General features: G+C 48.4%; 1 protein-coding gene across 1 annotated transcript; it reads right to left on the bottom strand.

The window, feature by feature from the left end:
* Window positions 1-12,017: 12,017 nt before the first annotated feature.
* On the bottom strand, window positions 12,018-16,215 carry LOC105058198 (probable zinc metallopeptidase EGY3, chloroplastic). The gene is made up of 6 exons (XM_010941055.4): window positions 15,636-16,215; window positions 15,307-15,504; window positions 14,296-14,520; window positions 13,726-13,964; window positions 13,471-13,625; window positions 12,018-12,485 (listed from the first exon to the last, which is right to left on the bottom strand). Exons 1-6 carry the CDS (start codon window positions 16,170-16,172, stop codon window positions 12,130-12,132), a joined length of 1,710 nt encoding a protein of 569 aa, XP_010939357.1. The 5' UTR covers window positions 16,173-16,215; the 3' UTR covers window positions 12,018-12,129.
* Between the last annotated feature and the right edge of the window lie 8,496 nt (window positions 16,216-24,711).

Consider the following 24,711-nt stretch of genomic DNA (forward strand, 5'->3'; position numbering starts at 1 on the left):
CATCGTCCATTCATGGGTGGAAGAATCAGTTCTTCTTTGTTTCTTCTTCCTCTCCTTGGGGGTTTTCTTCCCACTGGGGTGAGCCTCTGACTGGGCCGAACGAGAACAGCCGAGTGGAGGCGAACGACCGGGAGGATTTCTACCGACTTAAGGACATGTCGGTACCGAAGCAGAGGGAGCTTGTTACCGAACAAGCCCTCTATGATGCCGGTCTGAGCCTGATCCCCCATCTAGGTACTGCCCAGTCCATCGATTGTCTTTTCGCTTCTTGTTTGTCCCCGAACACGTACTGATTCTCTTATTGAAATTGTAGGTACGCCGCTTAGGATGAGACCGACAGACGCCGAGATCAGACAATATGCAGTGAGGAAGAGGCCGGCGTCTGGGGCCGGGCCCTCACGCCCGTCGAAAAGGCCTCAGATGTTGCCCCCGACCGCCACTGCATCGGCAGTCGATCAGTCGGAGCCGATCATCGCGCTCTCGGCGCCGGCAGTGCCATCAGGGGAGCAGCCGATGGAGGGAATGGCCGAAGGAGCGTCGGCGGCGTCGCCGATGGAGGAGGCCCGGGGTGATGCCCGGGAGCCCGAGCGTCCTTCGTCGGCTCCCACTGCTACCTTGGGGGGAGCTCAATCGAGTTCGAGCCTCCCCTCCTTCCCCGATCTACGGGCCTGGGCGGCCGGTCGGGGGAAGGCCCCGATGGCCCACGTGGGCGACTCAAGGTCGGGGGACCGCATCGGGTCGTCGGGCGCCCGGATCCCCGAGGGAGCGCCAGCCCTGGCCGACCACGACTTGGCCAGGAGATTATGCCAGGGGACCCTCCTTCCAGCCGACCTGGAGGTCCTGAAGACTCGGCGGGTGACCGAGATGCTGTCTTCCTTTTACCCGACCATGATCGGGGTAAGTTCTACCTTGCCTTCTTTCTTCATTGTTGCCTTTACTATTTTATCTTTCTAACGGTCGGCTTCTGCTTGCAGTTGATTTACACCATGTTCGAGTTAGACGTCGGATACCGAAAGTTTGGGGACGTCCGGGCGGCCTGAAAGGACAAGGCAATGACCGTCGAAGCCGAGAAGGCGGTGCTGGTCGAACAGCTGAAGCTGTCGACCGATCGGAAGGCGAGACTGGAGGATGAGATCTCTCGCCTTATCGATGCTTTGGCTGCCTCGGGGGCCGAACTCAAGTCGGTCCGTGAGGAAGCCAAGCGCAAGGGTCGAACCGCTCACCGATTGCGGTGCGAGTGGGATGGCATCATCGCCGAACTCGAGGCCGAACGCGAGCAGCTCCGGGTTAGCTTGGAGAACCTCGCCAAGGTCGAAAAGGACTTGTCAATCGCCCAAGCCGACGCTGACATAGCGAAGGCAGAGGCGGAGTCGGCGAAGGAGTCATTGAGTCGGGTGGAGGCGGAGGCAAAATCGGCGACGGAGTCGTTAGGTCGGGTGGTGGAGGACTTCCGCGGCTCCGACAAATATCGGGAGGAGCTCCTGGAAAGCGGTTTCGCATCGTACCGGGTGGGGTACGAAGATGCTCGGGAAGCAGTCAAGGCTTTGTACTCAGAGCTCGACCTCAGTGGCATTGTTCCCCTAGGATCGGAGGAGCAAGCCACAGAAGAGGTGGCCGACCCATCGTCGAGGGATCATACAGCGATGGAGGAAGCCATCTCGGAGCAGGTCGCCGAAGGGGAGACGGCCCCGACCTCCGATCCAGCGCTGACCCGAGCGGACACGCCGGCTGCCCCCGAGCTTCTTCCGGTTGAAGAGGTCGACTCCAAAGAGTAATCGGAGTTGTTTTTGTCTTGCTTTATATACTTGTAATCGGGCTTCGGCCCAATTTTGTAAACTCGATATATTTATGAGTGAAATCGAGAATTTTTAAACTTTTTTCCCTTTGCATATTAAGACGCATTCTGAGTCGTGTGCTTCGCTGAAGCGCTTCCCAAGCGTGAAGTCATAGACCCATCGTACCTTATTAGGTCGCTCGCTAATATCCCAGGTCGTTAGCCGAGATAGTCGGTAGTGTGCGCCACGAAAAAGGTGAGGCGAGTTTCGATTACAGACCGATCGTTCTGACGTTCGTAGGATGCGACCGTCGAAGGCCTGAGTCGAACGTCCATCGTCTGATCGTAAATCGGGCGTGTTCGTCGAGTCGAAGGTCGAAGCCGACTGTGCGTCGCCCGGACGTGAGTCGGGCATGTTCGTCGAGTCGAAGGTCGAAGCCGACTATGCGTTGCCCAGACGTGAGTCGGGCGTGTTCATCGAGTCGAAGGTCGAAACCGACTGTGCATCGCCCGGACGTGAGTCGGGCGTGTTCGTCGAGTCGAGGGTCGACCGACCTCCGAACATAGCCCGATGATCCGATCATTCCGTAGGGTCGAATGTTGTCCAGTGCGTTCAGTCGGATGGCGTTCGACGCGTTCAGTTGGAAAAACGATGGCAAGTCGAGTTCCCATTACCCAGACCTTGATCAGGTACATATGTCACCGCGCGTGATAAATGGTGGCAAGCCGAATATTCTTCGACCGGTTGTGACCTGGTCGGTAGGTCGCGAACGCAACATTGGTCACGTTGGCGCTTGGCCTTTCTTGGCTGGGGCCAAGTCGGCAAGTTAGCCGATTGTTTTGCCCAAGAGTTTGACTGTAGAAGGAGTGTGACTCCCGTCGTTGTGGATATATCGATCATCATAAGTGTCCGATGTATCATTGGCGATCGGGCTGTTGATTCCCAATGGAACGTTGGGCCCAAGTCGGGGCGTCGGGGCTCGTACTCCTGGCGAGCGCTGACCCACAGTCGAAGAGTCGAGATTCCGGACTCCGAAGTTTGGAAACTGAATTTGTATTCTGGATGAGGGGATACAGAGTTCATTGGTAGTACAACCTCAGATTGTCGGCATTCCAAGTCCGGGGGATGGCCGTTCCTTCTAGGGTCTCTAGTCGGTAGGCTCTCGGTCGGTAGGTGTCGGCTATCTTGTAGGGTCCTTTCCAGTTCGGGGACAACTTCTCCTGGTCTAGAGGCTTCGAAACTTCTGCTTTTCTTAAGACCAGGTCTCCGGGCCTGAAAACCTTCGGCTTGACCTTGGCATCGTAGTACCGGGCCACCTTTTGTCGGTAGGAAGCCATACGGATCTGTGCCTCGCGTCGGAGTTCGGGCAAGAGGTCTAAGTCGGCTCTCCGACACTGGGAGTTGCCCGGCTCACTATACTGCTCGACTCTGGTCGACGGTAGCCTGATCTCCAGCGGGATCATTGCTTCCGTCCCGTAGGTCAAGTTGAAGGGAGATTCTCCGGTTAGGACACGAGGCATCGTTCGGTACGCCCATAGGATAGAGGGTAGTTCCTCAACCCAGAGGCCCCTGGCTTCATTCAGCCTGGTCTTCAGTCCATGTAGAATGGTTTGGTTGGTCACTTCCACCTCGTCGTTGGACTGTGGATGCCCGACTGAGGTCAGCCTGTGCGCTATATGAAATCTCGCACAGAAGTCTCTAAAGTCCTGGTTGTCGAATTATCATCCATTGTCGGTGATGTTCGGCAATCCGAACCTGAAGATGATGGACTTCTGGACGAAGTCTTTCATCTTTCGTTTGGTGATTTACACCAGAGGTTCAGCTTCCACCTACTTAGTGAAGTAGTCGATCGCGACGACTATAAACTTTCGTTGGCCGGACGCCGGAGGGAAAGGTCCGAGTATGTCGATTCTCCACTGGGGGAAGGGCCACGGGGCGACGATGGGAGTCAGCTGGCTGACGGGTCGGTGTTGTATGTTGGCATACCTTTGGCATGGTTCGCATCTCCGAACCAACTCAGCTGCGTCCTTCTTCATGGTGGGCCAGTAGTAACCCTGTCGCAGGACTTTGTAGGCCAAGGATTTGCCCCCCAAGTGATTACCGCAGATCCCTTCATGCACTTCTCTGAGTGCATAGTCTGCATCGGCTGGCCCCAGACACCTCAGCAAAGGAAGAGAGAATGACCTTTTGTAGAGTCGATCGTCCACCATCACATATTGGGAAGCCACCCACTGGAGTCGTTTGGCTTCCGCGGGGTCTTCGGGGCTAGTTTCGTCGGTCAGGTTCTGAACGATCGGATCCATCCAGTATGGATCGGTCGCCAGTTGTAGCACCTCCTCAGTCTTGTCGATGCTTGGTTGCTCGAGACTTTCTACGAGTGTCCGACCTAAAGTGCCGTAGTCGGATGTCGCGAGCCTGGAGAGTGCGTCGGCCCGAGCATTTTCCGCCCTGCAAATGTGGGAGATCTCGAAGTACTGGAAGGCGCTACAAGATCTCTTACTTTCTGGTGATATTTGGCCATGGTCGGATCCCGCGCTTCGAATTCGCCTTTGACCTGCCCAACGATCAGTTGAGAGTCGGAGAAGATCTTGAGGCTGTCGACCCCGAGCTCCCGTGCCAACCCCAAGCCCGTGATGAGCGCCTCATATTCGGCTTGATTATTGGAGGCCTTAAAGTCGAATCGAAGGGTGTGCTCGGCAACCACTCCCTCCGAGTTGGTGAGCAGGAACCCGGCCCCGCTTCCTCGAGCGTTGGAAACTCCGTCGATGTGCAACACCCAGGTTGAATCGAGGTCATATTCGGAGGTCCCAACCTCTTCGGGGCTCCCCATTTCCGACGCTCGGTCGGTCGTCGGGCACTCCGCGATAAAGTCGGTGAGAACCTGGGCTTTTAGAGCAGGTCGCGGTCGGTACTGAACGTCGAACTCGCTCAGTCTCACAGCCCACTTCGCCAACCATCCTGATATGTTAGGGCGGTGCAAGATCGCTCTCAGGGGTTGGTCGGTGAGAACCACGATAGCGTGCGCCTGGAAGTATGGACGGAGCCGCTGTGCTGAAATAACTAGGGCAAATATCATTTTCTCCGCCTTCGAGTATCGAGTTTTGGCTTCGTTGAGTACTTTGCTGATGTAATATATTGGTTGGTGAACTCGATTCTCGTTCTCTCGGACGAGCACCGAGCTAACTGCCTCTGGAGTGGTAGCCAAGTAAAGATACAGCGTTTCCCCGACCTCCGACCTCACAAGCAGGGGCGGAGAAGCCAAATATTTCTTCAGTTCCTCGAAGGCCCGTCGGCACTCGTCTAGCCAAGAGAAGTGCTTTGCTTGTCTCAGGGTTTTGAAGAACGAGAGGCATCTCTCGATCGACCGAAAAATGAACCGGCTGAGCGCGATGATCCTTCCGTTGAGTTGCTGCACCTCCTTTTTGGTGTCCGGATGCCGCATGTCTACGATTGCTTTGATCTTCTCAGAGTTGGTCTCGATTCCTCGTTGCGAAACGAGGAACCCGAGGAACTTCTCCGAGGTCACTCCGAAGATGCACTTAGTTGGGTTCAGCTTCATCCGATGTCGTCGTAGAGTGCGAAGGTTTCTTTGAGATCTTGCACGTGATTTGAAGTTTGCGCACTCTTCACCAGTATGTGTCCACGTACACCTTCATGTTGCACCCGATTTGATCTTTGAAGACCTTATTGACAAGTCGCTAGTAGGTAGTCCCGGCATTCTTCAGACCGAAGGGCATTACTCGTAGCAGTAAAGGCCCTTGGTGGTCACGAAAGCCGTATGCTCCTCATCCTCCGGTGCCATCTGGATCTGGTTGTATCCGACGAAGGCGTCCATGAAGCTGAGCAGTCGGTAGCCGGACATCGCATCCACCAGCTGGTTGATCTTCGGAAGTGGGAAGCTGTCCTTCGGCAGGCCCGATTCAAGTCGGTGTAGTCGATGCAGATCCTCCACTTTCCGTTGGCTTTCTTCACCATGACGACATTGGCGAGCCAATCGGGATACGTGGTCTCTCTGATGAAGCCTGCCTCGAGTAGCTTATCCACTTCTTCGTCGATGGCCTTCTACCTTTCGGAAGCAAAAGACCGCTTCTTCTGCCTCACCGACCGCATGTCAGGGCTGATGTTGAGTCGGTGGGTCATTGTTTCCGGAGGGATGCTGGACATATCCGCTGCCGACCAAGTGAATATGTCGGCATTGGCTTTCAACAGCTCTATGAGCTGCCGTCGCCCTGGGTCGGATAATTACGATCCGACCCTGACCACCCATTCGGGATTTTCTGTTATCGGGATGGAAACTAGCTACTCGGCCGGTTCACCCCGTTCCTGCTCTTCTCGTTGATCTAGCTTATCGATCGACAAGGAATCCTCCCACATATCGCTCTGAGTCGAGATTTGAAAGCATCGCCGAGCGAGCTGTTGATCCCTGCGCATCTCCCCAACTCCGTTTTTAGTCAGGAACCGGACCAATAGATGATACATCGAGACTATCGCTCTGAAGACGTTTAGTCCGGGTCTTCCAAGAATGACGTTGTAAGCCGAAGACACTTGGACACCGTGAAAGTTAAGTGGGCGGTGCTTTATCGTGGTTCGGTTCCGACCGTCACGGGAAGAGTAATTTCTCCTTCCACCATGACGGCTTCCCCGGCGAAACCCATCAGGGGCGTGGAGACTCTCTTGAGCCATCAGTAGATAGTCGCATTCGGGAGAAAGTCGAGTAGAAAAAATATTGGTCGAACTTCATTATCGACGAGAATTCTTTTTAATCATAATTAGCTATTGTTGCCGAGACAACAACAGCGTCATCATGGGAGTTTGGATCCTCGAGTATCTTCATCTGTAAAGATGATTACATTATCCTGGCGCAGCTTCTTCGTCGACTCCCCTGTAGCAATCGTCCCCCGATCCGCTCGTTTGGAGATCATGTTGACGACCCCGATCGTTGGTTGGTTGTTCACCGCTTCCTCAGTCAGTTGGGTCGTCGGTCGGGACAGATCGAGTCGGCGGGCTCCGTCGGAATTTGTCGAGGTACCCTCGTCGTATGAGGGCCTCAATCTCATCTTTGAGCTGGATGCACTGCTCCGTGTTGTGGCTGTGGCCCGATGGAATCGACAGTACTTTCGTCGGTCGAGGCCTTTTGCCTTCAAAGGCGAGGCCGCCGCAGATATTCTTCTCCTTCGATCTCCATCAAGATCTGCGCACGAGGAGCAGAAAGAAGAGTATAGGAGTCATACCTGCGATGCATCGGCCTCGGGCTCCGTCGTTGGGGAGGTCTCGGGCTCGACCGTCGGGGAGATCTCGGGCTCGGTCGTCGGGGCGAGATCCGTTTGTCGGTCGGAGGACCGCTAAGCTCGGCAGGGGCCCGACCTTTCCTTCGCTTTTGCTTCGGCCCTTGGTCTCGGTCAGGCATCGGTCGGAAGCTCCTTCGTCTGCGCGCATATATTTGTACGAGCGTTCCAGCAGTTCGACGTATGTTCGGGGGAGGGTCTTGTCCAAGGAGTATGTGAATCGGAACGCCCTCAGCCCCCGCTTCATGGCCGAGATAGCCATACTTCATTGAGGTCCCGAACCTCAAGCGTGGTGCGTTAAATCGCGCCACAAAATATCGGAGGTCTCGTTTTCTCCCTGTTTGAGGGAGAAAAGGCTATCTGAGGTTCGTGGCGGCTTCCGGCTGGTGCTAAAATAGGCCACGAAAGAGTGCTCGAGCTATCCGAAGGAGTGGATACTTCCGAGCGAAGGCCGGAGTACCAAGCCTGGTGGCTTTGCGAAGCGTGGCGGGGAAGCCGATGCAGAGGAGGGCGTCGGTCGCCCCTTGGATCGTCATGAGAGCCTTGTAGCTCTCTAGATGGTCGACAGGGTCGGTAGAGCCATCGTAAGGCTCCACGTGTGGCATCTTGAACCGACTGGAGATCGGTTCGTCGAGTATGAATCGGGAGAGGGGTTGGACGGTCTGGAAGTCGACGTCGTTCGAAGACTTCTGACCATCCATCTGAAGCTGGGCAGCCGACGGTCGATTTCTTCGAACCTACGCTCGTAGTCGTCCATCCGTCGGTGCTGGGAGACTCCAGGAGTCGAATCTCCCGATGAATCCGAGAGGGAGCGGACGGTGCCCGCGGCCGCTTCTCCTTCCTTGCTCGCTCGAGCTGGGAAGGAGAGGGGCTTGGGACCGACGATGTCGCGCCGTGGCGGCCTCTCTCCCTCTCGATGGGAATGCGGGGACAGCTGCTCCTGAGGAGGAGACGGAGATCGACGCAGCGTCGGCGGCTGCCCCTGGACGGCATCGGGTTCGCCGTCAGTTGCTCCGCCGGCGAATGCGGCAAACGAGTGGGTTGTTGAAGGCTTTTGACCGCGTCCGCCAACACAGTCATCTGCCGCACGATCGTCGCGATCTGCGCCTCCGTGGTCACCACGGGATAGAGAGAGCTAGGCTCCACCGTGAGGAGTGGTGGAGAGATTTCTTCCTGGCGAGAAGAATGTCTCACCGATCCGGTAGCTCTCGACCGCTGAGCCCTGGTTCTTGTCATCTCGAAAGATTCTTTAAACTCTGTGGAGGTCGTGTGCCCACGTCCTCCCCCTACCTGGCGCGCCAAACCTGTTGCGGCCAATCCCTCATCGTCTGATCGTTGGAACGAGCACCTGCAAAGAAAGTCCACACTGACCGGAGATGCCTCCGGTGGGAACCCTCCGACGGTCAAGTCAGCGAAGAGACTAGGCAACAGTAGAGAGGAATCAGGGGACTCAGCGATGGAGGGAGGGGGAGAGCCCCCCTGCAAGCTACTGCCTTACCTCATTTTATAGTAGGAGGTGATATGGTCCCGCCGTCGGCGATGTAGACAACTGAAGAGTTGTCAAATCGTCGGGGGTTGTCATGTCGTCGACGGACTGACAGGTCCTAGGAATTAATTTGCGTCCTTGACAGAACAGCGCCCCGGGTTTCTGGCAGGACAACGCCCCCTGGCGGATGCACGGCCTGTCCTTGACAGGACTGCAGCCCATGCCGTTCATTCGGCGTTTTTGAGAGGGGCCGACCGACTATATATCAGGATTTGGCTATCGGGCGGCGACTCAAGAGCACAGTCGGTGTCTAGAAGGGCCTGTAGAAGTCGGGCGTCGGTTGTCCAACCCAACAAGGAGACGGCGACGTCCCACCCGACAAGGGGTTGGCGATACAGGGTCGGCTTCGGGTGATCGGAGGCAGTGTTGGTGTCGCCCGTTGCCAGACGGGCAAAGTCGGTCGGTCCATCTCAAGGATGGGTCGGCATCGGAATCTGTCGGTGAGTCGACGTCAGGGTCAGTCGGTATATCCCAACAGGGGTTGAAGCTGGGATTATGGTTGTGGGTCGCCGGAGGTAAGGCCGAGGGAGTGAGAAGACGTTAAGGTTGGTCTGAGTCTAGGGTCGCCGTGGTCTCCAAGATCGCATCTTTCTGCGAAGGAGCGTCGGAATCGAGATCCTCCGCCAGTGGAATTGGGGTTGAAGCTGGGATTATGGTTGTGGGTCGCCGGAGGTAAGGCCGAGGGAGTGAGGAGACGTTGGGGTCCTCGACCCGAAGCGTCTCCGTCGCCATGGATTGGACTCGAAGCCTCACCATTTCGTAGCGAATCGGTGTCGTCTCGGACCTGTCGGTTTCGCCGGGGAGGGATCGGAGGAGCGGATCGGTGTCTGCCTCCGAGCTTCTGTAGTTTATATTTGATTTGATGGCGGTTGCACGCGTGTAAGATTTTGACACCTGTGACTCACGAGTGGGGTGACACGGGCGATGGAAAGCGCGCAATCGGGAATCAGTGAAATACAAAGGGGAGGTCTTCTTGGAACCTCAAAAAATCTGTCAACGTACCTGCCAACCTGGGTGGAAAGATCCGAGATCAAGCTTATCTTCCCATATTTCTCTAAGCTGCTCTCTTTTGAACTCTGGATAGATAAGATGATTTAGAATGAAGAAGATAATATCAATTTCTCAATTACGGATCTGTATAAAGGAATCAAATGCTGCTTTGCTGACTCACTTTGGAGTCCCTGTGTCTGTGTCCTCTCGAAAATAAAGTATTTTTTTGTGATTACTCTGAAGAAAAAAAAAGCTTAATAAAAAAAAGTATTGGGACGAAAAGTCGATAAAAATTTGGACGAGTGTATCCTCTGCCATCGCACAACAGAGAATGTGGATCATTTGTTTATTCATAGACTGCTCCTTCGTTAGAAGTCTTTGGAAGACTATTTATTTACTTTGTAATGTGCCTCCCTCCTTCTCTTCCTTCAGCAATTTGTGCACCATTTGGCTGAGGCGTAATTTTTTCAAACCTGCTCCATCTATCTTCCTTATGTTGGTGGCGGCTGTTATTTAGGTTGTTTGGAAAGAAAAGAACTCGTGAATTTTTCTTAACAAACATTGTTCTCCATCTGCCTCCACCAATGAAGTTATTCTCCATTTCAAAGATTGGATGCATCTTTGCAAGAAAAAACTCTCTTTTCAACATGATAAGTTATGAGTTAAGATCAGAGGCCTACCGCTCCAACCAATGGCAAGCTAAGTGATGTATGATTATATCTTTTGTCTATTTTTTACTTTTCTCTTAAATTTTGGCCGTTTGCTTTTTTCAATATTATGTCCTGTTCTTTTTATATACTTATTTATTGAAAAAGAAGGGTCAGCTCCATTTTTATCATTTTGTTATTGTTTTTACTGTATCATCGTACCTATGATGAATTTTTTAAGCTTTATTTCAATATAATTCTTCTCTGATTTTCAGCTCTATTTCTCTTCCTCTAAGTAAATAGTCTCTCCTTAGTTTCAACCTCAAAAAAATATAAGGGTCGCACTGCACTTGCTGCATGCATGCAATACTGAGGCACACGCCACGCTGCACCGATTCCCGATTGCGCGCTATCCACCGTGCATACGCTCCGGGATTTGCCTTGGTTCACTTGCACCCGGTGCATTTAATAATTTCTCGTAACTGGGAGAGCTGGATCTTTCCAGTACGTCTGAGTCACTGAACCAGGAGGTTTCCCAACTCACTCCTGCTTTTTTTTTTTTTTTTTTTTTTTTTTTTTTTTTTTTGGGTACACAACTCACTCCTGGTTGATGCATAAAAATAAGTTCTAGTTTAGGACGATTATTTTGTGATCTTAGATACGTGGTGAACTTTTGGGGGAAAAAAAAAAAAAATTTATGACGGGCTATCTAATTTAAGAACCTTCTCCTTCAAGCTTAACTTCATCATTAGATCGGACTTAACTTCATCATTAGATCGGACTATTTGTCCTGTTGCTAAGAGATAAACTTAAAATAAAATTTTTAAAATAAAAAAAATATTTAATTTTATACAATAAAAATATTATCTTAAATTTTTTATAATAATTTTAGATAATATTTAATAAAAAATTAGTTAAAAGATGATATTAAAATTATTTATCCTATATAAATATCTAAAATCTATCAAATACATAGTCAATTTAAGAATAAATACACATTCGTACGGACTTTTACATTTTTTTTTTTAAAATCCTAACATCTTTATTAGAATCCAAATCCACTCAAATACAACCATAGATGTTACAATCAATTTATGATTAACCTAAATGAGCCCATATTGTAACATCTTTTATGAAATAAATTTGCTCTAATACTATTTATAATAATCCAAAAAATTAATTAAAATATATTATTTAAATTCTTAAATCTCGCATATATAATTAAAAATCCACTGATTTCATAACCAGAACCATACATGTGCCCACATAAATCCATACATAAATATAGCAACAAAATTCTTTAAACTATTAGTATAACAATGCTCATTGCAATCATGGACAATAAGTCAGCACTCTAACTTAATTATCTACCTGAAGGCAGTCAAATCGAAAAAGCTGGAGACTTGCAAAACCCAAGTCCCCGATGTTGATATATTTTGACCTAAAATACTCCATACATGCGGCAGAGTGATCACCCTCCATACGTTCAGCAGTGATAACCAGCCAGGCCTCGGAACAACAAGGCTAGTGATCGGATCTGAACAAATAAATTTGATATGCTTCCTCTGCTGGGGTCCTTCTACTCATTCGTAATTGAACTAGTCGCCAGAAACATGTAGATCTAAGCTATTAAAACTAAACTACAACTGTAGTAAGTTAAAAAATGCTATATGTATTGAATCACATTTTCTATACTATTTTACAATGACCTAGCAGACCTTTGAACTCTAGTAATTAAGTTAAACTTACCATCAAAAAAAGTAAAAAAGCAACATTTTTAGCAGAAGGGCAGATAACCTTTCTCATATATATGCCCTTGTTTTTAAAATACAATTAGACAGTGTAGATTACCTAGCACATATGTACATCTGCATTAAGTTAAACAATCAGACATCGCCTCTGAAGAATGGTTGACCAAGGAAGGAGCTTGAGAACGTGCCACCACCATTTGGAAATAGAGTAAGGAAACAAATAATGGCCAAGACAACACCCCATGCATATCGATCATCTCCCAAAGGGGTGATCTCATCCCTGGCAGGTATTTCCTCCCCACCTCGGAAGAATGTGGCAAACAAACCCCATGCCAAGCACAGGACGCTGCCACTGAGGCCACCTATCCCTAAAAGCAATGATGTTCCGAATGATAGCAGCGTTGCAGTATTTCTTCCAAACATAGCCTGAGCTATTCGTCCTCCTTCAAGCTTTCCGCATGGAAGTAGGTTTAAAGATGTCACAACCATCCCTGCATGATATGATCAGCAACGCATGTTAATGGGACTGCATATCCATTTGCAAGTTAAGAAAATGAAAGGATGACACCTCATACTTTTTATTGCCAGTGGATCGACATGCCACCTTTTATAATTCATTTTTCTTTTTTAGCTTACCGCATGCCATTCCGGTTAGGAATGTGCAATGAAGGCTGGTCTAACAAAATCTAAGAAAAGCTTAATAAAGCAGAGAGTTGATTCTAGGACTTTACATGATCAAAATATGCCTTTGTGACTTCAGAGAATGTACTATAAGACGAAAATAAGATTATCTGCCCCATATGGTTCAGAATATTGAGCGATGATGAAGGTTGGAGCATGCAAAATCAGCATCGTTGAGATCAGAATGTCAAACATGAGTGAACCGTGTAGTAATTCACAAAAAAGAGAAAGTACAAGAGTTGTATTGACAAGGAGGTAGTAAAGAATATGATGAGATACGAGTACATGCAACATCTTAGAGAAGGCCCCAGTAAGACAAAAGGTTCCAATTTGTCTCCAAGGGTCAGTACCAAGAGAAAGAATGACCTCAGGTCTACATAAAAAAATGGTGGTTGTGAGAAAGGACTCAAAGATCAAAAAATTCGAAAAACATATGCAGTTCTTAGTAGTAATAAATGCTGAAAGATTCAAAAAGCTAACTTCAAATAGCTAGGAATAAGTTTGTTGTTTAAAATAAAGGTTTCTATTGGGCTTGATGGAACATCTCCAACATAACTGCTGGTAGAACCATTTGCCAAATGGCAATAGCCCAAGAGTCAACCAATTAGATAATTCTCTGGGTTGACAGTCACTTCCTGATAGCAAGGTTTTGCAAGAGATGAAAAGGATGGTTGCAGTTCATCTTGGATATGTTTATAGTCAGGATAATAGCCTTTCATGAAGATCAATTAATCAAACTGAAAGAGTAATCAGCGACATAAGTATACAAATTTTAGGCTAGAATAATGATCGCACCTAGAAGTCCAGCAAAAGCAAGGGGATCAACAGGCACCCCAACCCCTTCAACTGCATTAGGTAATACATTTCCCAATTCGTCTGCGTAAGGCCCGATGACCAATTGAACGAAAGAAAGAAGAGGGTTGTTGTAGAAAAATTGAGGCCTTATAAATCTTCAACAGAACAAAAAAATGTCAGGAAAAATAGCCTGGAACAGTGTCATCAAACAGAAATTTCACAAACAATACTTCCTTGTGGTTAGGCAACACTTACAAAGCATTGTCTCCTCCATTAAAACTGCCATCGGCCACAAATGCAGCGAGTGCAAGAGCTAATGATGTCAGATATGCACTGGCTGTGCGGGCAACAGGGATGTCAAAGAGAGCTTTTTTGTTGGGTAGCAATGACTCATAGTTATTTATCACCCCCAGGCATCCAGTCCAATTTGATGGAATAAGAAATGAAGGGCTCAGCTTAACACCATAGCGAGCTGCTGTTACCCTTGTTGCAATCTGCAAGATGCTAAAACTATCATCATCAGGCTGCATGAATGCGGTATACAGTATCTATCACACCACATCACCCTAGAAATTATTCTAAAATCAATTATAATAACTGATGCAACATCTGATTCTCTACTTTACTTTCATATCATTCTATGTAACACAGCATTCTAATAACCCAAAAACAACATGTAACCAAAATAAACAATGGGATTAAATGATTACTATAACAAAATTAAAGGAAAAACAATAAATGGTCAAAAACATTCATTAGAGAAGCAGCTAAGCACAAACAAAGAGAAATGATTGATTTGCAGAAGTCCAAGAAATATGAATATACCTCTGATACGCCTAAGATGGAGAGAAAACCACCAAAAAGAGGGATAACATTAGCTATGTAGTCATCAAATGTAGCATCGGGCTTGAGAAAGAAGCCGCTCATCAATGCTATTGTTCCAAAAGTAGCAACGCATAAAACTATTGCACTGACATATCCCCAAGGCGTACTCAGTTTTGTAGACTCAAACTCAAGATCCATTTCTGCCTTTGGTTGCACCATGCAGACCTAAAGAGCACAAGTTCCGCCTTGAGAAACAGATTCTTTTCAAAATGAATGCATCTAAAAACATCATGCCCATAGTCAACATGAACTCAAATGTAAATTTAAATTACATCTAAATCTATATGAAGTATGTGCTATTATTTCTCCTTGCAGATTGCAATGAAGAATTCACTAGCCAAGTCGTTCCTTTTATGTATGGTTTTAAATGTACCAAAACGTTCTTGAGTTTCCGATTGAGAACTGCATTGCATGGTGAACCGGGGCTTGCCTTAGTGGTAGCACCCATCTGGTCAAGAGGCAGTGATGTATTTTGGATGGTGCATATTCAAGATTTGGGCCAGGGAAAGTAAGTTCAAGGTGGGTTATCCTTCCTTTCTCTAATTAACAAAAGAAAGATAAGTGCATTGCATGCTTATGGGGATAATTAAGGGAAAACATAGGGCAGCTAAGATTTATTTTTGTTGAACCTAATATACCATGATTATTCGTCCCTTAGCAGCTCAGGTGTTTGGATTCTAATGGTTGCTAAACAGTTTCATGGCATACTAAGAAGGCGATTTATTAGCTTATATATTCATTGGCATGGGAGTGTACAAAGTTTAAGGACCTGACATGTATTGTAATTTCAGGTTAAATGGATATTGGAAGCTTAACAGAACCATCAGAATTGCATTTCTTCTAGTTTACACTACCCAAAAGAAAAGCTGTGCTCAGTTTTTTTTTATTGGCTATTTCTAAAAACAAGCTAATTCCCCTAAACAAGAATGAGATTTAAGTATGCCCAATTACCTGCTTTGTTATGTCATCCTTCTTCTCCTCCATGAACCAAAGGACAACTTCTCGGCCCGCTGCCTCGGAGAGCTTCTTTTCCAATTTTGGCATCACTTCCTCAATTGGCTTCCTCAAATTCCCAATAAAAATCCCTCCATCACCAAATCTCCGAACATCCACAGCAAAGAACGTGTCAAAGCCAAAGCAGCCCTTTAACTACAGAGACATAAAATTTATAGTCAAAAAATTCCTTTTTTTTTTTTTTTTCCTACTAGAATCACTGCAATCTGAATCAAAATATGGTATTTTTCCTCATCTGCGTTCAATTCTAGCAGCTGTATCATTACCTTGTTAAGATCCAATGCCTTGAAAGCCTCCTCGGCCTTCTCCAACCTCTCCTTCTCTTTGGTCAGGCTGTCCCTTACCACCTTCCGGAAGAAACCGGTGATAGGGTTGCCGTCTGACTCCCGGTCGAGCTCCTTGAGCTTCCGGTCGGCCCGCTTCTTCTCGAGCTTGATCGCTGCCTCGATCGACGGGTTGCCCATGAACTTCTTGAACTCCTCATCCGCCTTCCAGTCCATTTCCTGCTGCTGCTGCTGCTGGGCCTTCGCTTCTTCCTCTCCTCCCCCTCTTCCGCCACCGCCAGAATCGCCTGGCTTGCGATCAATCTCCTCATCAGGAGCCACGGCGACGGAAGACGCTGGCTTGGCCTGTTCCTCTTGGTCCTGAGCGGAGAATCTGGGGGCGTTTCTTAGGGGGAGCTTGGAAGAGAGGGAGAGAAGGTGGGGCTTTTGGCTCCAAAATGGGATCTTGCGGTGGGAGGAGATGGCGCCGGGGTTTCCAGGGAATGCGCACGAGGGAGACAGGAACAGGGGAGAAGCCATTGGAAAGGAGTGGTGGGAGCCGGCGAGGGGTTGGGGTGGACATATCCATGCGGAGGATCGAGAAGGTTGGAGATGGTGCGGGAAGCGGCCGAAGTGACAAAACAAGTCATTGGCTTGGTGGGGCCCAGAATTATCTAGAGGAGAAATCACATCCGGCCAAGTCAGCAGTGCATCATGGAAACAACCCAAGACAAGCTGAGAAGATAACACGAAGACCCATAGGCTACAGATTTTGCGTTTCTTTAAGCGCTACTAATCATAGGGTTTGTGTTGCATCTTTTGCGCGGAAGAATGATGATGTTGGGGTGCTTTGAGGGCTGTACACCTACTTTGAGAGTAGTGCGGGGTGCAGAGACCATCAATCACTCGGTCGCCCCAAAGATACGACTGGAACCCTTCATCATATGGCTCGTCTCATATTATAATCCCATATCATCTCAAACTATTTCTATGGTACATCGCTGACGTGATGCATATCCGTTGTAATTTCTCCCTAAGCGAGATAACTCTGGGCCCATCAAGCCAATGACTTATTTTGTCACTTGAGAAATTCTCTGTGCACCGCAGCGGTACAGAACTGCTTGTTTACGGGGATTAGTTTCTGTATAAAATTAATATTTTTTTTTTTTTTCATGCATCATATTTTGATCTTATACGTGAATCAACCGTCACAAGCGATGTACACAATTTTGCACTATCCATGATGCACAAAAAATTTCTCATCTTTTGAACACTTCCCACACCATCTCGGACCTTTTAGATCTTCAAAATTGGGCCATTTGATGGGGTCAAATATGTGCACCCTGAGAAATTCTTTATGCATTGTGGGCGGTGCAGAATTATGTGCATCGTTACGATGATTGACTCGTGCACAGGATCGGAAGCAAAAAAATTTTTTTTTTTTTTATGCATCATACTTCGGTTCTACACATGATCCAATCACTACGGGTGATGCGCAAGTTCTGCACCACCCGTGATGCATAAAGAATTTCTCGTGCACCAAAGTTGGCCATTTGGGCCTTCAAGATTAGCTTGCTCCCTTTATGTCATTATTATTGTCTTTTGACGGCCAGGCACAAGCGTTGTCGGACTTTGGTTGAACCCTATGTGATGGCCCGGCCCGAGTAATGAATCCCAGCCCACAAAGCCCAAACGAAAAAAAAAAAGAAGAAAAATAGAGGAGAAGAACTCCCGAAGAGAGTCTTCTTCCTCCTCTCGCCGTCTCCCAATCGGAGTCAAAAAGAGCCCCCCCTCCGACTCTATTTAAGGAGGAGAACCCTCATCTCTCCCTTCCACCAAAGATTCGAGACTCAGTCGGCGGCAATCGCCGGAAAACCACCGCGGAGACCCGTCTCTGTGCCCGTCCAATTACTCGTCGAAAAAGCCTCGTCGGCGTCGGAGGTAAGCCTCCTCCCCTTCCTCTCTTCTCCCCTTTCCTTCCCATGCCTGTGTGCACGCTCACCGGCGACCGGAGTTGCCGAATTTTGTTGCAGAAGAAACCTTTATTTTTACCGTTTTTCTTTGATTTCCGATGCCGATGGTCACCGCCGACCACTGGTTTGGCCCTTCTCTTGTTGTTGGGTCTTCCCCCTCCTGCTGATGGCTGCCCCACGCCAGCTGTGCCGCCGGTCGGAATTCCAAGGAGGGGACCTGCCGGTCCCCTGTTTTGGCCAGGAAGGAGCCCGAGAGAAAAGAAAAGAAAAAAAGAAAAGAAAAAGAGAAGAAGAAGAAGGAAAAGAAAAGAAAAAGAAAAAAAAGAAAAAAAAAAGAAAAGAAAAAGAAAAGAAGAAGAAGAAGAAAAATAATATAATAATAATAAATAGGATATTCTCTCCTCTCTCTTTCGTGAAGAAAAAGAAAAAGAAAGAAAGAAAGAAAAGAAGAAAGAAAAAATAAAATAAATTAATTAATAAATAATGATATAAATAATAAAATATGAGAAAGAGAGTTTTTTTCTCTTTCCTCTCTCCCTTCAGCCTGAACTAGTATTTTCTCTCTCTAGAATTACACTTTCTCTCTCTACTTTCTCTCTCTAAGTTATTTCTCTCTCCTAAGATTTTCTAGAATTTTGAGAAGAATGATAATGAATTTAAATGATCCTAGTGATGGATTTTTGATCTGGGATCACCGGACGGTACACCGACATCCACTTTGAACATATTAGGTATTTTTAAGATTCTATTTTTCATGATTTTATTGAATTATCTACATGATAATCTTAGCATGATTTGATCTGATCGATCAAATTTGTTGAATCATATCGTCTGAGGAGTCCAAGATGAATTTTCTCTCTCTAAAGCCATTTCTCTCTCAATCGATTTCTCTCTCTTGATCGATTTATCAATGAGAGTTTCTTTTAATATTTTTGATCTAATGAAGAATCCTGATCCATGATTGTCAGACAGCGTACTAGCACCCACCTTGATCAGACCATGAATCTTTAGATTTGATCATCCATGATTTCGATCTAGCCATGACTTGATTTGATCATGTTGATTCCGCCACTCGAGATATTGGACCAATCATAATGTTGGATTGTGTCACCTGATCAATTCGAATTGTACCTCATGAATTCTCTCTCCTCTGATTTTCTCTCTCTATTTGATTTTATGAAATCGATGAAGAAACCTCAGTCCTATCACTTCGAATCTGATTTGATCTGATAGTCAAACTTTGGATCGTTTAGGTCCTAATTAGATTTTGATTAGATGAAATTAGATGATCGGACCCAATCTAAACCGTTGAAATATGGTATTCGTATTCTTTCTAATTATTGAAATTGATTCTGTATAGGATTGTGGATGTTTGATCATGAGATATCGCGATATGATCTACGAACAAAATTTTTGAAAAAAAATTTATAGAATTATGTGGATTTATTGGAATGCGTTCGAGATAAGTAATATTTTATTTTTTTTAAATTTATCGATAAATTGTAATGTATTTTTCTGACATGATTTATAAAACGATGCATGAATTGGATGAATGATATTTTGTTATGAAAATATCTTATTTGAAATATTATGATGAAGCATGATTGAACATATTGATTTCATGATGCATTATATTGATTGATTTTAATACTACATGATTATATATTTTATTATCGAAATTAGAATATGAAACATGATTTATGAAGAATTCTGATATAAGAACAATATGAATTGACAATCTGACTATGTAAAGGACCCCGCCAATGGGGGCATATACGTTGGCAATTGATTTGTCCTGAGGGTTCATGTCGTCAGAGAGACCAGTGACAAACTGTCAGAGAGACCAGCGGTTCCAAAGGACTTTGCTGCCCGATGATTCGCAGCTCACCGCAAGAAGATACGCGGTATTATGATCCTGCCACAGGAAAAATATGGTCATAGCTCATGATTGACGAAAAGAATTTAAGAACGAAAGAAATTGAAATCTGAAAAGAAGCTTGAATTTTCGAAAAAGAAATGAATTTGGCATGAATTATATTGCATAATTGGAAATTGATTTCGAATTAATGAACTCTATATGCTTATTTTCTATAAATGATTATTTACTTAAATGCCTGATGAAATCTGTTGAGAAGTGATCATTGCTTACTGGATTGTCTAGCTCATTACCTCCTATTTTACTGTTTTTACAGATATTGAAGAATTAAGATGATACAAGATATGAATGGAAGAGTGATCAGAAGCAGAATCTTCATACTTTTATTTTAGGTTGAAAGGCTTATTGAATTTGATGTAAAGCCTATGAATCATTGTTGAATTTATTGAGACATTAAAGAAAAAATTTAGGTCGTTATATTTCGGATTTAAATTATTGACTAATTATTCTGCTGTTGTTTTAGAATAATATGATAAGATGCCTTGCATGCTTATGGGAAGAGTTTTCTATGAGTATGCGGCGGTTGCCATGACCTTCGATTCATAATCTCGGATCGGGGGTGTGATACCCTATCTGTGTACCATCTGTGGGATTCATTGGTGCATGGACAGGATTGCAAGCGGCAATTCATATTTTCAAGCAGGATCAAAGTTTGCTAGAAGGTGATTTTACTATGATGATCTCTTAGATTGCTTCGCCATCTTCTTCTAAACACGATGGCCACCCCATTTTGCAAGATATCTTATAATTTCAAAAGTCCCTTAAAGTTTTAGTTACTTCTCATATTTTTCAAGAGACATGGTTGATTAGATTGCGAAGCATGCTTAGGACGATGATGAGCATTTTGATCCTTTGAGCCCTATGTCCCCAAAACCCAATGCTCTCCTGCAAGCGGATGCAAATGGCACTAACTATATCCATTCATGATGTCTCTTTTTCGTTTTATCTCTCCTCTTTCACGCAGGTTGTTCCAGTTGCTGCTTGTTATTATGGTTGCCCATTTGTGTTTATTTGTGGCTGCTATTTTCCGAGTTCTGTTCAATTACTACCTAGCTTCCTACACTGCTTCATCTTGTCTTCCTAGAAGTTATGGGCTACCATGGCGCTGCTTGCTTGCTTACTTTGCAAATCTTTGCAATCATTTCATAATTCTATACTCTGCTTTGAAGCATCATCTTCATCAGCTGTTATAAAGGGTTCTATTAAGTCTCTTCATGCAACTGAATTAAGTCTCACACACTTGGTATATTCAATTCAAGGCCTTTTGGATCATTTATGGATTTAACTTCTGTCCAGCTGTCACTCTATTGCTTCTGTGCGGCTTCAATGGATCGGTTTGTTCAACTTGCAAGTGTATCTACTGCGTTCTAGATAGGTTTGACATTGTTGCTTATTACAGAGCCAGGTGGATTGATGTTATTGTATATAAGTGGTGCTTCCTTCGTTATCATATGGATGTTGTCCTTACATTTTTATGGTTCTTCTTTGATGATTATCTATTCATTTTCACAACCGGCTTTTCTCTACATTCATATGTTACTTTACAGGCACTTGTTACTGTTGCGGCCAATCGCCTCGTCGCCTGATCGCCGGGGAACGAGCGCCTGCAAAAAAGAAAGTCCACACTGACCGGAGGCGGCTCCGGCGGGGACCCTCCGACGGTCAAGTCAGAGAGGTGACTGGGCAACAGTGAAATGAAGACAGAGAGCTCATTCGAGAGAGAGAGAGAGGAGCAAGCCTGTGGTTTCGAAGTCGAAAAATGGAGGTCCCCTGCACTGTTGCCTTTCCCGATTTATATAGTGGAGCATGGTATGGCGCCGCCATTAATGGCGCGGACAATTAAGGAATTGTCAACTCACTGTAGACTGTCAGAGTCGCCGTAAAAGTGTCATATCGCCGTGGGGCTGTCAAATCACTAGGGTTGACAATGTCCTAGGCGGGATAATGCCCCTAGGTGGCAGTGCCGCATGTTGCTGTCAGGACTGACAAGCTCTGGCGGCTGTACGGCGATCGGAGGAGTCGACCGATCCTAGGTCGGTGGCCAGCTGTGTGGCGTCGGGTGGAGATTCAGGCCCCTTTGTTGGTCAGCGAGTCTTATGTGAGTCGGCCATCAGACTCCCCGGTTCAGTCGGTCGGGAAAACAGGAAAAGTATGCCCGATCGACACATCCTCGGTCGGTTATGGGCCGTTAATTGGTCGATGATGGCGCCTGTCGGTCGGTCGCTCCGGCTGTCGGTCGGTCGGTCGGTCCCTCCGACCGTCGGTCGGTCGGTCGGTCCCTCCGACCGTCGGAGGACCGGTCAGTCGGTCGGTCCCTCCGACCGTCGGTCGGTCGGTCGGTCCCTCCGATCGTCGGTCGGTTGGTCGGTGGGTATTCCCCAACAGTTGCCCCCCTCCATTCCTGAGTCGGACGGTGAGCTGGCCGATGCCATTGCTCGGACAGCGACGTCGGGCGAAAAGGAGTGGATTCATCGTATGCCAAATTTCGACCGTACCGCGGGTTGACACGATGTCAGGCGTCTCATAAATGCCGAGGGATTCGCTGGCGTCAGACGTCTAGTCGGTGTCAGATGTCACGTCGGCGTCAGGTGTCACGTCGACGTTAGGTGTCAAACGATCGGATGTCCGGCGCCTTCTGGGGAACGCAAACCGTCACCCAGCGCCGATTCTGGGAGCGCGGGGTGCTGTCAGGCGTCCCATCGGGAACGCGAATCGCCGCGGGCGCTTTAATTCGGAACCATGGCCTCTTTCGCCATGTGTTGGAGGTGGTTGGGCCGGCGCCCCTCGCATTAAATGAGGGCGGTGCGGCCGTCCCGGGATGGGCGCACCGAATCATCGGGCCGAAGGGAGGGCCCGGAGGTCGCCACGTGTCGCACATCCGTGAGGCCTCGGTCGGCGCGGGGGCATCTCGGCCGTCGGACGGCCCTATATATATAGGACCATCCGCACCCAAGACCTCATTCTTGACATTTTTGCTGCAGAGACTCTGTCCGGGCGATTTCTCCGTCGTCGCCGGCAGTCGTCTCTCCTCCCGCTCCCCAAAGGGCCCATTTTCGGTTGGTGATCCCCTCTTCTTCCTTCCTCTTCTTCTTTGCTTCCTCTCCTTCTTTGCTTTTTCTGCGGTTCTGGTGCAATGGCCGGAAATCCATCTCGGGGAGCTCGATCGGGAAATCCGACCGATGACTCCCGGTCGACTCCGGAAGTTGAGGTTTCCTCGCTTTCGGGGTCGAACATTGATCGGCTTCGGAAGCAGTATCGCATCCCGGAGTAGTTTCAACTCTCCTCCCCAGGGGCCGACGGTCGGGTTAACAACCCTCCGCCGAGCCAACTGGCGCTATATGTCGAAGATCTCCGCGCGGGTCTTCGACTTCCGATTCTGGAGTTCGTCCGGAATCTGCTAGATTATTATGGACTCTGTCCAGCGCAACTGGCGCCGAACTCCGTCCGACTGATAATCAGCTTCGCGCTGTTGTGTCAGCTTCTGCCGACCAACCCTCGTATCTCGCTCTTCCGAGCATTTTTTGTACTCCGACCCCACCCCAAGGCCCGAGGGTGGTGGCTCTTCAACTCCCGGAAGGGTCTTTCCTTCATCACTGGTCTTCCATCGTCCATCTATGGGTGGAAGAACCAGTTTTTCTTCATCTCATCTCCTTCTCCTTGGGGCTTCCCTTTCCACTGGGGCGTGCCCCGAACCGAAGCAAACAACAACAGCCGGGTGGAGGCGGACGACCGGGAGGACTTCCATCGGCTCAAAGACATGTCGGTTCCGAAGCAAAGGGAGCTTGTTACCGAACAAGCTCTCTATGACGCCGGCCTGAGCTTGGTCCCCCGACTAGGTATCGCCCGATCCCCCGGTCTTCTTCTCATTCGGATCTTTGTCCGGTTTTTAGATTAACATATCTGTCGGTATCGCAGGGACACCTCCAAGGATGCGGCCGACCGACGCCGAGATCCGGCAGTACGCAGCAAGGAAGGCCGGCATCGGCATCGGGGCAGGACCTTCGCGTCCTCCGAAGAAGCCCACTCCAGCGGTGCCGACCGTCGAAGCGTCGGCGACCGATCAATCGGAGCCGGTGATAGCACTCGCGGCTCCGGCAGCGCATCCGGAGGAGATGCCGGTGGAAGAAGCGGCCGAAGGAACATCGGCGGCCTCGCCGGTGGGTGTGGCGCCAGATGACGTTCGGGAAGCCGAACACCATCCGGCGGCGTCTGTGGCCGCAACGGGGAGTGCCGGTTCAAACTCGAGCATCCCCTCCCTGTCGGTTCCGTCGGTCGGGGTGGCCGATCGAGGGAAGGCCCCGATGGACCCCGCGGACGACACAAGGTCGGGGAGTCGCACTGTGCCGCCCAGCGCACAGTTCCCCGAAGGGGCGTCGGCATTGGCCGACCACAACCTGGCCAGGAGGCTGTGCCAGGGAATCCTCCTCCCGGCCGACGTGGAGGCGTTAAGGTCTCGGCAAGTGACCGAGATGTTGTCTTCATTCTACCCGACCATGGTCGAGGTAAGTCCTGTTTCGCCTCCTTTTTTCTTAGTATTTTCGTTACTTTGTTTTCCTGACGAAATGCTTGCGTCGGCAGCTGATCTACACCATGTCGGAGCTTGAAGCTGGATACCGGAGGTTCGGGAACGTCCGGGCGGCTTGGAAAGAAAGGTCGGCGACGGCCGAAGCCGATCGGGCAATGTTGGTCGACCACCTAAAGCAGTCGGCCGATCGGAAGGCCAAGTTGGTGGACGAAGTCTCCCGCCTCGGGTCCGAACTAAGGTCGGCCAAAAAAGAAGCCAAACGCAAGGGCCGAACCGTGCACCGTCTGCGGCGCGAGCGCAACGGTGTTGCCGCCGAACTCGAGGGTGAGCGCGAGCAGCTTCGAGTCAGCCTGGAAAAACTTGTCAAGGCTGAGGAGGATCTGTCAATCGCCCAGGCCGACGCCGATATATCGAAGGCAGAGGCAGAGTCGGCAAGGGACTCGCTCAGCCGGGCGGAAGCGGAAGTGAGGTCGGCGAAGGAGTCGGCCAGTCGGGCGGTGGAGGACTTTCGTGCCACCGACCAGTACCGGGAGGAAATGCTGGAGTCCGGCTTCACGTCGTACCGGGTGGGGCATGAGGACGGTCGGGATACGGTCCATGCCTTGTACCCGGAGCTGGACCTCAGCAGTATCGTCCCGCCGGGGG

Source organism: Elaeis guineensis, chromosome 15 (genome assembly GCF_000442705.2).
Source record: "Elaeis guineensis isolate ETL-2024a chromosome 15, EG11, whole genome shotgun sequence".
Classification (NCBI taxonomy): domain Eukaryota; kingdom Viridiplantae; phylum Streptophyta; class Magnoliopsida; order Arecales; family Arecaceae; genus Elaeis; species Elaeis guineensis.

Excerpts from the sequence above, each read along its gene's own strand:
- LOC105058198 (XM_010941055.4), bottom strand. The coding sequence starts at position 16,172 with ATGGCTTCTCCCCTGTTCCTGTCTCCCTCGTGCGCATTCCCTGGAAAC. Across the intron at positions 15,505-15,635 it reads AGGCATTGGATCTTAACAAG|TTAAAGGGCTGCTTTGGCTT; the intron begins GTAATGATACAG and ends ATGTCTCTGTAG. Across the intron at positions 14,521-15,306 it reads AGGATGACATAACAAAGCAG|GTCTGCATGGTGCAACCAAA; the intron begins GTAATTGGGCAT and ends TGTGCTCTTTAG.